At 38.4% G+C, this 15,556-nt stretch overlaps 1 protein-coding gene across 3 annotated transcripts in view; it reads right to left on the bottom strand.

The window, feature by feature from the left end:
- TSPAN9 (tetraspanin 9) overlaps positions 1-15,556 on the bottom strand; it is a 500,490-nt gene that overhangs the window by 17,667 nt on the left and 467,267 nt on the right. For all 3 annotated transcript variants that reach the window (XM_069763444.1, XM_069763445.1, XM_069763443.1), the window contains 5 exons: positions 14,823-15,014; positions 10,651-10,725; positions 2,169-2,270; positions 1,954-2,085; positions 47-130 (listed from right to left, as the gene is read on the bottom strand). In XM_069763444.1, the coding sequence (XP_069619545.1) occupies positions 47-130; positions 1,954-2,085; positions 2,169-2,270; positions 10,651-10,725; positions 14,823-15,014 (585 nt within the window). The remainder of the gene's footprint in view (positions 1-46; positions 131-1,953; positions 2,086-2,168; positions 2,271-10,650; positions 10,726-14,822; positions 15,015-15,556) is intronic.

The following is a 15,556-nucleotide window of genomic DNA, read 5'->3' as shown; positions in this document are numbered from 1 at the left end:
TTCCTTTAACAGTATTGGATGAGATAATAAAAATCAGCTTACATACCTGTATTATGAGGACGCACATCCCAATTGTCCCAAGGACAAGCTTGTTGTCAACAAACCACATCTTCACTTTCTCATAACAACCCTACCGACCAAAGCAAACATCAAAGTTAATTGATATAAGATGTTATGTTTCTCTATGGAAAATCCGGTCATCCTTGAACTGTTTCATTTTGTTGTACTTATAAATATACAAAGGCTTAAAATGTTCAGGCTAATACCATATCTACAAAGAACAAATTATACCCAAGAGTTGAAAAAAATATAGAAAAATAACTAACAATTACTTCGCTTTTATATTCTTGGCCTACAAGATTTACTAGAACTGTTGACAGCTCTAAAGAGCTACATACACATTAGATAAAAGTCGATTTCAGCAGGGAATCTTTTGTGTATGGGGGGGACTTCCAACTCTCTACCAGGAGATGATTGAGGGTAAGAAGGAATCAGTGGTTTGTTCGGAGGATAGATAAGCCAATGTCAGAGGTCATAGAGGACACAGGAGAGCTTGGCTGAGCCAAAAAGTTGCACCAGTTGGACTTACATCAACCACTGAAGCAGGGGACCTGACAAAAGCTGTGAAGAATGAAGAGGTGGCGGATGCCCATGTCTGGCTTCCTCCATTCATTTTCATGGTGCCTCCGAAATTGGTCATCAATTTTCAGAGTTCTGATACAAATGAGTAGAGTTATGGATTCACAACCATCTCTACATTCCTTTAATAATTGACTCTCTGCTGTAGAAAGTTTTAGGTGGGCTGAAACGCATCCAGTTATTTGTTGAATGCGAGAAAAAAATGTGAATGTGAGTGCCAGGATCTTCTTGATTTTGCATTATCTACTGCCATTATCAGTTGAGTGCTGATCACTTTGGATAACTACATGTAGACCTGTCGGTGGGCAGTATGTTATCTACATAGCAAGAGAAGGTAAGCATATTGCAGACATCACTGTCAATCATGAAATAGGACCTCCCACTGGACGCCTAAGCATGTAAACTTCATTCACAGCAAACAGCTGTGAAAAAAAGCCAACAGAATAAAAGTTGATGACCCAACTGGATGACACAAAAATGATAATATTCTATTCTTTGAAATCAAATTAACAAAATGTGTCTGATCCATAGATATTTATGCATTTATTTTGTCTACAGATGGTGAATGGTCCTAAGTTTAACTTGTAATTTTAGAGAAGTTTAATGATAGGCAAAGCCTAGATGCAGAAACGTCCAACACAAGTGTAAATCTGGTCTGCAGTTTCTAAGGGGCTCATGCAAATGTCTGTGAAACTCGCTCAGAGCATTGACCTCAATGTCTGGCTGGGTCCAGTTCTCCTGATCCAAACTCAGCAGCTTCATATATGTCTACGAGGCTGTTAAGTTTGGGTCAGAAGTTGCACGGCCAGTCATAGTTTCATAAACAATTGAATGAGCCCTTAGTGATAGCGAGGGTCCCACTCCTTTGGACCTCATCATAATTGTTACAGAATTTGGAATTGACAGCACTATGTCAGGAAAACTGTTTTAAGGTATCACACGGCCTTATAATTCTCCCTACCTTGGCTTGTCAGGTATGTCACTCTCCACACAAGGAGAAACACTACCTCTTGGACCACAGTCAGAGGTCTCTAATAAAGCCAAATCAAATCTCATACTTTGCATTGACAAGGGGAAAAACTTCAAAAGACATCTGCAAATGGAGAATCTGGTTTTGCTTTTATCCTATGTCATGTGTCAAGGCTCGTTAAAGGGTTGATATTGACTTTTAGGCTTGCTGCTTTCAATTTGGCATTTTTAATTTACCAGAAGAGCATTGCATGGCCTATAAGTCTCCTAACATTGACATGTCACTCTCCTCAAGGTGAAACGTTACCCTTTAGATCCAAGGTATCACATGCAAATTCTACTCACTGTCTTCCAAACTAAACTGGTCGAATTATGGCCACAATCCTGAGAGTTTTCCATGCAGCATCGATCAGGAACTGTGTTCTCTCCCAACACTGGATACCAATCAGTATAATCTGTCACTCCACAACAGTGCATCTGAAATCAACCCGAAAAACCACATCAATATTGCGCACCGAAAGGTACAACACGCATGTCACATATGAAGATCAAAAACTTACTTCAGCCTGTATAATGTTCCAAGCGTTCTTCAGCCCAACATTATTTTCCGTATTGTAAAGCAATAAACCATCCTTCAGATCCTGCTTGGCATTCTCATCGACCTACAAGAGAAAGAATCGAAAGGCTTAAGGCAGGAATTCAATTTTTCTGACACACAAAAGCTATATTTTTTTTTTAAAGAATTTTCTTGACGGTTTTAAAAAGATATGATAAAAGTGGGCAGAGCTGGAGGGAAGGACATGACCTGAGAATTTACATAAATGATATAACAAATCGACACCAATTCATAGCTGGCTTTTACTTTTTGACATTTTGACACATTGACAAGGCCGCGTAACATATTTGGCACATCTATCTTCAGTGCACTGCCATCTAGGAGCCACAGTAGAGGACTTTAAGTCATTCCTTGAAGGGGGCTCTATGCGCAACCATGACCACCAATCCAGACAATGCAAAGTTCAGGGTGGGGAATTGGTTCAAAGGTTCTGAAAAGAGGGTAAAGGGGTAAACAACAACTCAATTATTAAGTCCTCGGTGGTAAAACCCAGCACTGTAGGGGTCAAATTTGATTTTTAACATTGAGCCCCCTCTTTTCTACGTTAGCCACTGACTCATTTCTGTCAATGTAACTCCCTAATAAAATCTTTAAGGTGGTCCCAAAGAGAACAATTCCACACATATGACCCAACAGATGCAACTAGCAGTTCTTCTACCTTGGAGCCTCGAAATGATAGAAAAAATTTTTTTGCCATCATTTCCTTGTCTGAATTGAATTAGCGTGCACTAAAGAAGAAGCTAAGAAAGACAGTTATGGCTATTGTTAAGGCTCAATATATTGAAAATGGCACACTATTTGGGGTATCGACCCAGAAACTACAAGGAAGAGCATCTTTTTTCTGGAGGACTTGAACGAAGCTCTGATATTAATGGACATGTAATACTGAATTTTCCCTTCAGGGGCACTGTAGGATAACTGCAGCTCCTGCAGAACCTAGATAATTCCTTGGCGCCCCACATGCAATACTTAATGTTCCCTTCGAGGGCACTGCAGAATAACTTCAGCTTCTGCAGGACAATCAGGACATAGACTATTCCTTGGTGCCCCAACGAGATACCTTATGAGCAGCTTATTTTCAGGAGATTCTTCTAACAAAATGGATCACAAAAGATGGAAAACCTCTTTTCTAAAAAAAAACATTCCTATTTTGCCCTGACCTGTTAATAGCCGGTTAGGTCACCGCTATAAATAAAAAGTGGCCTTGATAATGGATAGATGGGAGAGATCTGATTTATAGATGGGATTCGGATTTGCAGTCAATTACGGGTTCACAAAAGAAATTTATCACTTATCGTTATGGGAAAACGAGAAAACAAATAATACGCTTTACACAAAAGTATGACCAGATTTACCAGCACGGTAAAAAAAAAAAAAAAATCCGTGCAGACTGACCTTTATACAACTTGACAAAGTCAAATATATGAGCTGTGACCGCGTGAAGACTTTTCACGATGGGTTTTTAAAATAACTGGTTGCTTAAAAGAGGGCAACGGTTCATCCAAAATTGTATGTACGGTAACCTACATTTTCTTCTCCGCTAATGCTCTCAACTGCAGCGTCGTCAAAGGAGTGTTTCTCAATTAATGTGCAGTGGAGCGTGCGTAATGCAAGGTCTGTGAACCAAGCGCTTCTGATATGAAAAACTAATTGTGCTTTGCTCTCAACTTGTGGACAATAAACATCTGGATTTTATGAAGTCCATGTCTCACTATTATTTTAGGTTATTTTATTTTTTTAAAGAATCCTTTTTCTGGAAAAAAAACAAACTTGTAAGATCCAATGAATTGAGGAGTGCTGGGAAATGTCTACGTAGTTAAAAGTAATATTTAAAGTAAATGTATCTTTAAAAAAAATCAGTTTTTATTATCATTTATTTTTTCATGAGAGTTTTTTTTTTCACTGTCAACTAGGCTGACCACTTTTTGTCCTCTGCAGCTCGCTTTTCAGCTTTGCCTTGTAAAACCAAAAGAAATGACCTGGAGGACATGTTGGTGTAATTGCAATGTGTAGGCGTATGTTCACACAAAATGAGCAAGCTCCATGCAGTAAATAAATAAGTACATAGTAACAGTACATGTAAGTAACAGAGGGCACTTAGTTGACACTATTTTGATCAAAAAAAGCATTAAAAAATCAGACCGTGACAAGGTGTACCTAATCGGGATGGTTCTATCTCTAATGTTAGACCTCTCTCTGTGCCAGCAGGCCTCGATGAATGGAAGTAGAGCAGGACCCAGGCATGTCTGATTAGACATCTGTCCATGGAAAGTTATTTAGACTAATATAGCATTATTGTGGTTTGTCCTGATGAAGAGGTATGAACACCTCGAAACGCGTTAACGAGTGAAAAACACATCCATCCTTTATCTGGCCTCTCACCGTATATTGGACCTCTGGACACGAGGATTCACACCCACCTTATGTCCTAGTTTGCACCATATAGACTAAATGAACAACCCAACTTTACTGTGTAGACTTAGACATCATAAGCAGAGTCAGCTCATTATAAGGTGACAGGTTTAATGACAGTTCTACTGACCTAGAATGCCTAGTTATGGTAGGGTAGTCACACTGAACACTATACAACACAAATGGCTGCTTCCCTGACACTGCTTAGATTTAGGGGAATGGGTAATAGATCAATTCTTTTTAAGAAAGAGAGAATTCCCTGACCTTTACAAGGAAAAAAAATCTATTTCTATTTCACACTGAACTGTTCATAACCGGATAGGTCACCGTTATAAAAAAGTCTCCTTGTTAATTAATAGACAAGAGTGATATGTAGGATTCCTTTTTTTTCCTAATCTTTAACGGTATTGCCCAAATTGTAAAATAATTTATAGAATAAAGGGATAGGTAAAGATTATTAAAACGTTGCTGACTTATGAGATCTAACTCCCATGGTTTCAGAGCAGGCCGCTTCTGGTGTCTCTGGTGGATCAGCAAGCAATGACGTCTCATTCTGAAGTCCATGGCTGGCTGAGGCAGTCAGATGACTTGGTACCAGAGGTGAACATACCACTCGTGCAACTTATGCAGCCACACAGGGGCCCGAGAGGTCACGGGGCCCAATTCCACCTCCAAAGTAGGTGGGATTGTGCCTTATTGGATTGCAAAGGGTCTATATTATGTCCCAGCACTTTTCTGTCTGTGTTCACAAGTGACTGGTACAGCATGCTATTACTTGCTGTCCAGCCGGAGTTACCTGGGAAGTGATGATGCTCCTTTCAAGTCAGTAGGCCACTGAAGCCAATCATTGACCACAGCGATCAGGTGACCAAAGAACTGGAAATCATATGGGTCTGTACCGTAAGCCACCTATACATACTTGACTAACATCGTTTGTACCCACCTGATCGGTCTAATGTACATGAAGCCTCACAACTCTTCTCCGAGAAATGACGTTGGGAGAGAGAAGGATCTGGCACATCAGATTTTCGATGGCTGATTCTTTTATTCTCCAGGAGATATGCCATGGCCAGAAGAGTATGGCATCGGCTCTTTCATAGAGAACACAAGAATTCTTGTGTATGTGGCTGCCGGGCAAACCATTGGGCAAATGATCCTTCAGACAACAGCTATCGATTTTTATATGGGGGGGGCTTTACTCCTCTACTTTGTAATATGGCATCTTAAGGAGAATTCCTCAACTTTTTCTTACCAATTTGACCCTACGATGAATATTGTATTCCAGCTCCGTACAAGCCTTAAGGATGTCATGTGCATACGGTCTTTAAGATTTTTTAGCTACCAACCAGAATCTGATTTAAAAAAAAAAATAAAACAAGAAATTTGGATATCTCCGTAGATTAAATAGACTTTTAATTGGCCTCAATTGGACCCATTACTTCTACTGTTACGACAAGCTCCATCTTTTCCTTGGAATCTTCTGTACAAACTTTGATGTTCTTCTCCAGTAATTTTTAAGTCCCTCAAATCCTGTTAGAAGCTGCGCCAATTGCTTCTCCAAATAAGACATCCCTACAAAAAGGCTTCCACTTTGAAATGCAAATGAGACCCTACTTAAACGACTGAGCGTCGGTAATGATAAGAAAAGTGTTTGTTATTCAGTAGCACTTGTTTCCAACTAAGAAAGATCTTAAAAGCTATAAGACAGATGATGAGCGCAAGTCATTTTCCGTTTCTTTCTCTAAATGAATGCAGTGGCTTTGTTTGCCACATTAACATAAATCTTCAGTCGCTTGTCATTCAGCGCTTATCAAGTATGTTCAAGATATTAATTCATAATTACATCTTTAGTTGGAAAAAAAGATTATAAAAACTACCATGTCAAGTTTTTTCTTTTTCAAATTTTTAATAAATTTTTAAATTTTTAAATATTTTTTGCAACTACTTTTAATTCAAATTTTAACTATTTTGCTTTTTTTCAAAAAAAAAAAAAAAATTACTGAGATTAATTATGCCAGAAAATAAAACCAGATATTTTTTTCTTTTCAGACGACACTCTATTCACATCGTACGGGACGATCCTAATAAAGTCGCACTGCAGATTCTGTGACATTTTATTAAAAGGAAGGAAAAAAAAACACTTTTTTTTGGGGGGGGGGGGGGGCAAAATTCTGAGTGCTTTAGTAAAGAGCAAATTTTTTGGGTGCCGTTGGTAGTTATCATATGGCAGATTCATCTCTGCATCCTGGTTTTCATTATTTAGAGAAAAACGTGATGATGATGTACATGGAAAATGATAATAATAATAATAATAATAATAATAATAATCATTGTAATAATAATAATAATAATAATTATTATTATTATTATTATTATTATTATTATTATTATTAAAACCTACATGGAAAATGATATAATAATAACAATAATAATATTATTATTATTATTATTATTATTAAAACCCACATGGAAAATGAAATAATAATAATAATAATAATAATAATAAATAATAATAATATAATTAATAATAATTATTATTATTATTGTTATTAGTACTGTTATTATTATTATTATTTTTATTATTATTATTATTATTATTATTATTATTAAACCCTACACGGAAAATGATAATAATAATTATCATTACTATTTCAAATCCTTACAAATTTTACTAATGGATTTTCTTTTTTTTTTAATTACTTACATAATTAATGAACCGCCGCGCAACTTGCCCTACCCTCTCCTAGTGTTTCATCACCCACCCCCTGCAGACTGTGAGCCCTCGCGGGCAGGGTCCTCCCTCCTTATGTACCCGTGTGCCTGTTATCTGCTCATGTTTAATATATTTGTCTATATTTGCCTCGTATTCACTTGTAAAGCGCCATGGAATAAATGGCGCTATAAAAATGTATAATAATAATAATAATAATAATAATTAAGCTTCCCATTTGCATGAGAACAAAAGAAAAAAAAAACATCCGGTTTTAAAAATGGTATAAAAAAGTGCAGAAGAAAACGTAAAAGGGAAAAAAAGCAAAAAGTCCTAGTTAAAGTGACCCTCCATCCTGGGATGGAAAAGTAACTATACATTTCACAAGTATATTCACCCTATTGGGTGCCATCTGTTGCCTCTCGCTGCCTATTTAGCTTAGATTGGCATTCCTTTCCGCCTTCCTCCAAAAAGGCCACCACAGTGGCATGGAGAGCACATTAGTAAGTCTAAGCCAAGCCTCCCCCTGCCTTTTTTACACCACAGCACAGGAAAGGCAGGGAAGACATGTTGTAGACTCGCCATGCCACTTTGGAAGAAGGTGGAACGGAATGCTGTTGTGAGCGGAGAAGGCTGCGGGAGGCAAAGGGAGAGCATCAGGTCAGGTATCTATACATGAGAAATGTCATCCCATAGCAGGCAACAGAGACACAAATATGTACGGCCACCTTTAGGTGTCATCTTTAACTTTAGGCCTTTTAAAGATCATTTCAGCAGGATTGCGCACAGTAACCTACAGACAGTGTCAGGTTGGCGCCGTTATACTGATTAAAATGATACCTTGGTTCATGAAATCCGTCTTGTGGTTGTTGTTTAATCTTTATTTTCAGTTTTGAGTTAATGATATGCTCATGCTCCGGGGCGGCCTGTGGGGGGCCTTCATGTGGTGCTCTGATAACATATGCATCACTACAGTATGGGCTTATAACGGGTCAATGATGCTTCACTGACTTTGCCCTGCCGGCACCTACGTGAAGAAAGCTATTTTTTTTCCACACAACATTCTATGCAGTATGTAAACTAGGGGGCAAGTCAGTGAAGGATCATTGACCCGTCATAAGCCCATACTGATGCATATGTAAGCTGAGCACCACATAAAGCCCCGCCCACAGCCCCTCCCACAGCCCCTCCCACAATCCGCCCCAGAGCACGAGAATCTCATTAAGTGAAAACTGCAAATAAAGATTAAACAAGAACCACAAGACGGATTTCATCACCAGGTATCATTTTAATCAGTATGACGGCGCCGACCTGACACTGTCTGTAGTTTACTCAGCACAATCCTGTGGACAGGCTCACTTTAACTTGCTTAACTGTTCACAATAACAGTACTTTTTGTCCAGGGGTGCTCAAACTTTTACATGTCGCTGTATGTCAAAATAGTATGAATAGCAATTTATGCTCAGCATGCAGATAACAAAGCCGTCACCCTGCTCTAAGTTACAATGCTTAGAAAATCATAAATATATAAGAACCACTAAAATAAAAATAAAAAAACTTTAAATATTTTATATCGCCATATTCGTAATTACGATACCTGAAAAATCAAGCAACCAGGTAAAGTTTACCGCATAATGAATGCCGTAAAAAGAAAAACGCAAATAGAAATAGCGGAACCGTATTTTATTTTTATTTTTCACTATTATACCACACTTGGTACAGTGAATGGCGTCATTCAGAACTACAACATAAAAATCAAGCCTTCACATGGCGATGTTGAAGGACAAACAAAAACTTACAGCTCTGGAAAGAAGGGGAGGCGAAAAATTAAAAGGGCAAAGACAGGACATTTCCTGGTCATGAAGGGGTTATGAGTTTTATCTAATTTACTTTGCAAATTGGTATACACTGATACTGATAAGACAGTACCTTGTCCTATTGATGCTGATTTAAAGAGGACCTTGCTCAAAAGAATAGAGTTAAATACACTATTAAAATACCTGAGCTCCCCTGATTCTGACGCTTTTTTCCGTTTTGTGCTACTTCGCTCCATTGCAGAGATATTCACATTTGTTTCTCCTGGAGCGAAGCATGGGAAATCTCAGCTCTCAACTGGGTGTTTCTTCAAAGTCTTCTCTCGGGGTGTGAGCTTTTCCCCCTCTCTCCTTGATGTTGCCAATGACAGCTCAGCAGTGCCTGAGGCTTTTTAACTGATAGTACTGTGATTGGCAGAAATCTGGGAGTTTCACTACAAGCAGAGATTTCACATAGCGCTCTCCAAAAGCATCAAATGTCAATATTTCTGCAATAGAGCGACGCAGAACAAAACGGAAAAGAGCGGCAGAATCAGGGGAGCCCAAGGATTTTTTTTTAAATAAGATAGTATCATAATATATAGTACATAGGGTCTCATTTATCAATCCTTTTTGTATGGAATAAGGCAAAGTTGTCCAAGCGACATGGAGGCTTTGGTTTATAGAGTTTTCAATGTCATTGAATGGCTTCATAGGATTGATAAACTGTCTAATGTGAGACGACTCCAGTCAACTATTAATCATCAGGCCTATAAAATGTTCTGTCACTGGCAAACAGAACGCTTTCACATCACACAAGTGGAATCAGCTCAGTTTTTATGGAGTGGTTTAATCCTCTCAATAGGTATTTAAAATGCTAATACCCACCATTACCATACTGAATAACGGGGCCTCATTTCATAAAACACAATCCAATAAAGCATATTTCAGTGACAGCTGTTTATTATTTTCGGCATGTTGGAAATGAACAAAGAACAAAGTTTTGAGTCCAATTTCAGGGCATTTAACATCTGTCTACCCCATTGTTCCAGGTTATTAATATGAGGAGAGTGATGATTTAAAGGGATACCAAATGCAAATTTTATATTTGATTTTTTTAAATTATTTTATACAGCTGGGTACGACAATAACCCTCTGGCAATTTAGAAATCCACGAAGCCACCTGCATAGAATAAGGACCTTTCTTACCACACAAAAAAAAAACAAGTAAAACAATGTTATATAGAAATACAAGATCCTCCAAGCAAGTAAAAAAAAAAATCAGCTTTTATTTTCAAAAAGAGCGCCACTCTTGTTTTCATAGGCTGTGTCTGGTATCACAGTTTCTCTCTGTTCAATACATATGGTTGAAATACCAGAAATGGGTCAGGAAGAAGAGTGGTACAATTTTGTGAAAAGCAAAAATAAAACCTTTTTTTTCCCATTTCAGATAGAACGGTTAAGAACAATATGAATTTGCAGAAAATTAAAAAGAAAAGTAGATTACTTACCCTGTCCATATAGACAAAGAATAGGATAAGCAATATCAGCTCAGCCAAAAGAATTATCAGTAAAATGATGAAAAACTGAAAAAAAAGAGAATTTATTTTTTGTATTAATAGTATAATAAAAGATAATATCTAATATATAATTGCCTAGAATACTACTTCCTGCAATTTGTGCCAACTTCCGTGGCTTTGTCCGGAGCTAATGTCCGGAGCTAATGTGCGGAGATAATGTCCGGAGCTAATGTCCGGAGCTAATGTCCGGAGATAAGTGACGTCAACAGTGTCCAGTGTCTGATTGGTTGCCGCCTGCTGCGAGCGACCAATCAGAAACGTGCCGTACTGTGACACACTCCGCCCGCCATTTTGGTGTGATTTTTGAATTTTTACCTCACAGCAAGTTTCTACTGCGTGGAGGCGGGCCCAGTGACGTTGCTCTTCAAGCTCCTGCCGAATTTCGTCAAAAAAATGATAATACCATTTACCAAAACTATATACAGTGGGGCAAAAAAGTATTTAGTCAGTCAGCAATAGTGCAAGTTCCACCACTTAAAAAGATGAGAGGCGTCTGTAATTTACATCATAGGTAGACCTCAACTATGGGAGACAAACTGAGAAAAAAAAAATCCAGAAAATCACATTGTCTGTTTTTTTAACAATTTATTTGCATATTATGGTGGAAAATAAGTATTTGGTCAGAAACAAAATTTAATCTCAATACTTTGTAATATATCCTTTGTTGACAATGACAGAGGTCAAACGTTTTCTGTAAGTCTTCACAAGGTTGCCACACACTGTTGTTGGTATGTTGGCCCATTCCTCCATGCAGATCTCCTCTAGAGCAGTGATGTTTTTGGCTTTTCGCTTGGCAACACGGACTTTCAACTCCCTCCAAAGGTTTGAGACCTGGAGACTGGCTAGGCCACTCCAGGACCTTGAAATGCTTCTTACGAAGCCACTCCTTCGTTGCCCTGGCGGTGTGCTTTGGATCATTGTCATGTTGAAAGACCCAGCCACGTTTCATCTTCAATGCCCTTGCTGATGGAAGGAGGTTTGCACTCAAAATCTCACGATACATGGCCCCATTCATTCTTTCATGTACCCGGATCAGACGTCCTGGCCCCTTTGCAGAGAAACAGCCCCAAAGCATGATGTTTCCACCACCATGCTTTACAGTAGGTATGGTGTTTGATGGATGCAACTCAGTATTCTTTTTCCTCCAAACACGACAAGTTGTGTTTCTACCAAACAGTTCCAGTTTGGTTTCATCAGACCATAGGACATTCTCCCAAAACTCCTCTGGATCATCCAAATGCTCTCTAGCAAACTTCAGATGGGCCCGGACATGTACTGGCTTAAGCAGTGGGACACGTCTGGCACTGCAGGATCTGAGTCCATGGTGGCGGTGTGTTACTTATGGTAGGCCTTGTTACATTGGTCCCAGCTCTCTGCAGTTCATTCACTAGGTCCCCCCGCGTGGTTCTGGGATTTTTGCTCACCGTTCTTGTGATCATTCTGACCCCACGGGGTGGGATTTTGCGTGGAGCCCCAGATCGAGGGAGATTATCAGTGGTCTTGTATGTCTTCCATTTTCTAATTATTGCTCCCACTGTTGATTTCTTCACTCCAAGCTGGTTGGCTATTGCAGATTCAGTCTTCCCAGCCTGGTGCAGGGCTACAATTTTGTTTCTGGTGTCCTTTGACAGCTCTTTGGTCTTCACCATAGTGGAGTTTGGAGTCAGACTGTTTGAGGGTGTGCACAGGTGTCTTATTATACTGATAACAAGTTTAAACAGGTGCCATTACTACAGGTAATGAGTGGAGGAAAGAGGAGACTCTTAAAGAAGAAGTTACAGCTCTGTGAGAGCCAGAAATCTTGATTGTTTGTTTCTGACCAAATACTTATTTTCCACCATAATATGCAAATAAAATGATAAAAAAACAAACAATCTGATTTTCTGGATTTTTATTTCTCAGTTTGTCTCCCATAGTTGAGGTCTACCTATGATGTAAATTACAGACGCCTCTCATCTTTTTAAGTGGTGGAACTTGCACTATTGCTGACTGACTAAATACTTTTTTGCCCCACTGTATATTTAGTTGTGAAGTGGTTCAGTGACATTTTCACACCAATTTTGAACTTTTGTTTGGTGTTTTCTCCATATACTGCCTATTATTTTTGTTCTTTCTTACTATTATTTATTAATTGTATTATTCTTACATTTGAATAAATAAAGTATATATGGATTCTAGACTCCCGATTCTTTAGAATCGGGCTGCCATCTATATTTTATAATAGTCTAATGGAAAAAAAATACATTACTGGGTTGAGGCACTTAAAATAATTTCTGAATTTCTTTCTAAAATATCAGATTTTTGGTTGGAAGAACGAGAATTAGCTTAAAAAGAAATCTCCAACATTAAAGCTTTTAATGTTCTGAGAATGCATGTCCAAGATGATTTACCGATGGTCAGATCAAGATTTGTTATACAAATAAGTCTACCTATGGTCAGATTAAGGGATATAAACAAAAAAGTCTACCAATGATCAGATCAGAAGATGTTACAAAAAGGTCTGCAGATGGTCAGATCAAGGTATGTGATCGAGAAGGTCTTCTGATGGTCAGATCAAGGGATGTCACAAAAAAGGTCTGCAGATGGTCAGATTAAGAGATGTTACAAAAAAAAGGTCTACAAGGTATGTGATCAAGGTCTACCGTTGTTCAGATCCAGGTATGCAATCAGGAAGGTCTACCGATGGTCAGAACAAGGTATGTGATCAAGAAGGTCTTCTGATGGTCAGATCAAGGCATGTCACAAAAAAGGTCTGCAGATGGTCAGATTAAGAGATGTTACAAAAAAAGGTCTACAAGGTATGCGATCAAGATCTACCGTTGTTCAGATCCAGGTATGCAATCAGGAAAGTCTACCAATGGTCAGAACAAGGTATGTGATCAAGAAGGTCTTCTGATGGTCAGATCAAGGGATGTCACAAAAAAGGTCTGCAGATGGTCAGATTAAGAGATGTTACAAAAAAAGGTCTACAAGGTATGTGATCAAGATCCATCGTTGTTCAGATCCAGGTATGCAATCAGGAAGGTCTACCGATGGTCAGAACAAGGTATGTGATCAAGAAGGTCTTCTGATGGTCAGATCAAGGGATGTCACAAAAAAGGTCTGCAGATGTTCAGATTAAGAGATGTTACAAAAAAAGGTCTACAAGGTATGTGATCAAGGTCTACCGTTGTTCAGATCCAGGTATGTAATCAGGAAGGTCTACCGATGGTCAGAACAAGGTATGTGATCAAGAAGGTCTACTGTTGCTCAGATGAAGGTATGTAATCAAGAAGGTCTACATATGATCAGATCAAGGGATGTCACAAAAAAGGTCTGCAGATGGTCACATTAAGAGATGTTACAAAAACAGGTCTACAGATGGTTAGATCAGATGTTATTACCAAAAAAGTTAACAGATGGTCAAATTAGGAGATGTGATCAAGAAGGTTTTCCGATGGTCAAATCAGGGGATGATCCAAAAAAGGTCTGCCGACTGTCCGAACTTAGCATTTTACAAAAAAGGTCTACTGATGGTCCGATGAAACGATGGTACAAAAAATAACTAAAGATGGTCAGATCAAGGGATGCTTACAAAAAGGTCTACTGATGGTCAGATAAAGTAATGTGACCAAAAAGGTCCATTAGTGGTCATGTATGTTACAAAAAAGTCTGCTGATACTCAGATCAAGGTCTGCTGATGCTCAGATCAAGGGATGAGAACATAAAGGTCTATCGATAGTCAGATCAGAGAATGTTACACAAAAACATTCAATTGATGGATGGATTGTAGAACTTTGCAAAAATTCTAGAATTGGTGAATAACAAATAAATGTGCTGCTTAAAGTGAATTTTAACATATTTAGCATAAGAACTCTAAAAATGTTGTTTTGGTGTAGCCATTAGCATGGGAGTGGGGTCCACAGGTTCAAGTTCAATGTGAAAATAGTATAAAAATAAACACTGTCCATGCTGAAAGTGACAATATTGGCCATGCACGTATAAATGGTCCAACTACACTGTAAGTCAAAGCAACGGGCTACACCACTACTTCTAACAACCATTATTATAAATGACTTTCACAATGACATAATGTTATGTACATGACAATTATAGTAACTTACACTTAGGAGGAGGCACTTGTTTTCCTTTATAGCACCGAGACAACCCAGGAAACCAGTCACCATGACAATTGTGCCAATGGCAATAACTAGATTTGCTGCCGACAACGAAGGAAAACTGGGTGAAAATGTTGCAAAGTTTCCTTGCGATACAGAAAGCCATATTCCCACTCCGAGCAATCCACAGCCACAGAGCTGGAAGAAAAAAAAACAACAAACATTTAATGATTTTCTAAATAGTTAATTATATTCACAATGCAACATAATATTTTTTACATTGACATACAAATTTACGTATAAAATTGACGGTATAAAGATGGCCACAGTTATAGAGTTTTTGTCAAAACACCGCAGTCAAAAATCCCCAAGACTGGGTGGGTTTCAAAGGAAACCTAAATTTAGGACACTCACACTTCACAAGTAATTTCTCCCTTCAGGTCCTCTCCTCCGGTCCTATTGTGTCTGACATTCTTATACAAACTGACATATACTTAATCTACCCTTCATTTCTCCTTCCTTCAATTCTGTGTCTGGCAGTAAGGCAACCAGCTTCAGTATCATCCTTCCTTTACTGCTATGAAGCACCAGGAAAACTTAGCACCACGCCTTGTTTAACCTCCTTTTCTTTTCCATTTGTCATCTCAAAATGAAAGAAGTCATTGGCAAAATGAATGATAACATCTTCACGCAATTTTTAGTTTAAATTTAAGATCTCAATCTTTGTGCTTTTTTCGGAA

Source organism: Ranitomeya imitator, chromosome 4, assembly GCF_032444005.1.
Source record: "Ranitomeya imitator isolate aRanImi1 chromosome 4, aRanImi1.pri, whole genome shotgun sequence".
Taxonomy (NCBI): domain Eukaryota; kingdom Metazoa; phylum Chordata; class Amphibia; order Anura; family Dendrobatidae; genus Ranitomeya; species Ranitomeya imitator.
The sequence above is the reverse complement of the archived record's forward strand: the minus strand, read 5'-3'. Positions and strand labels throughout refer to the sequence as shown.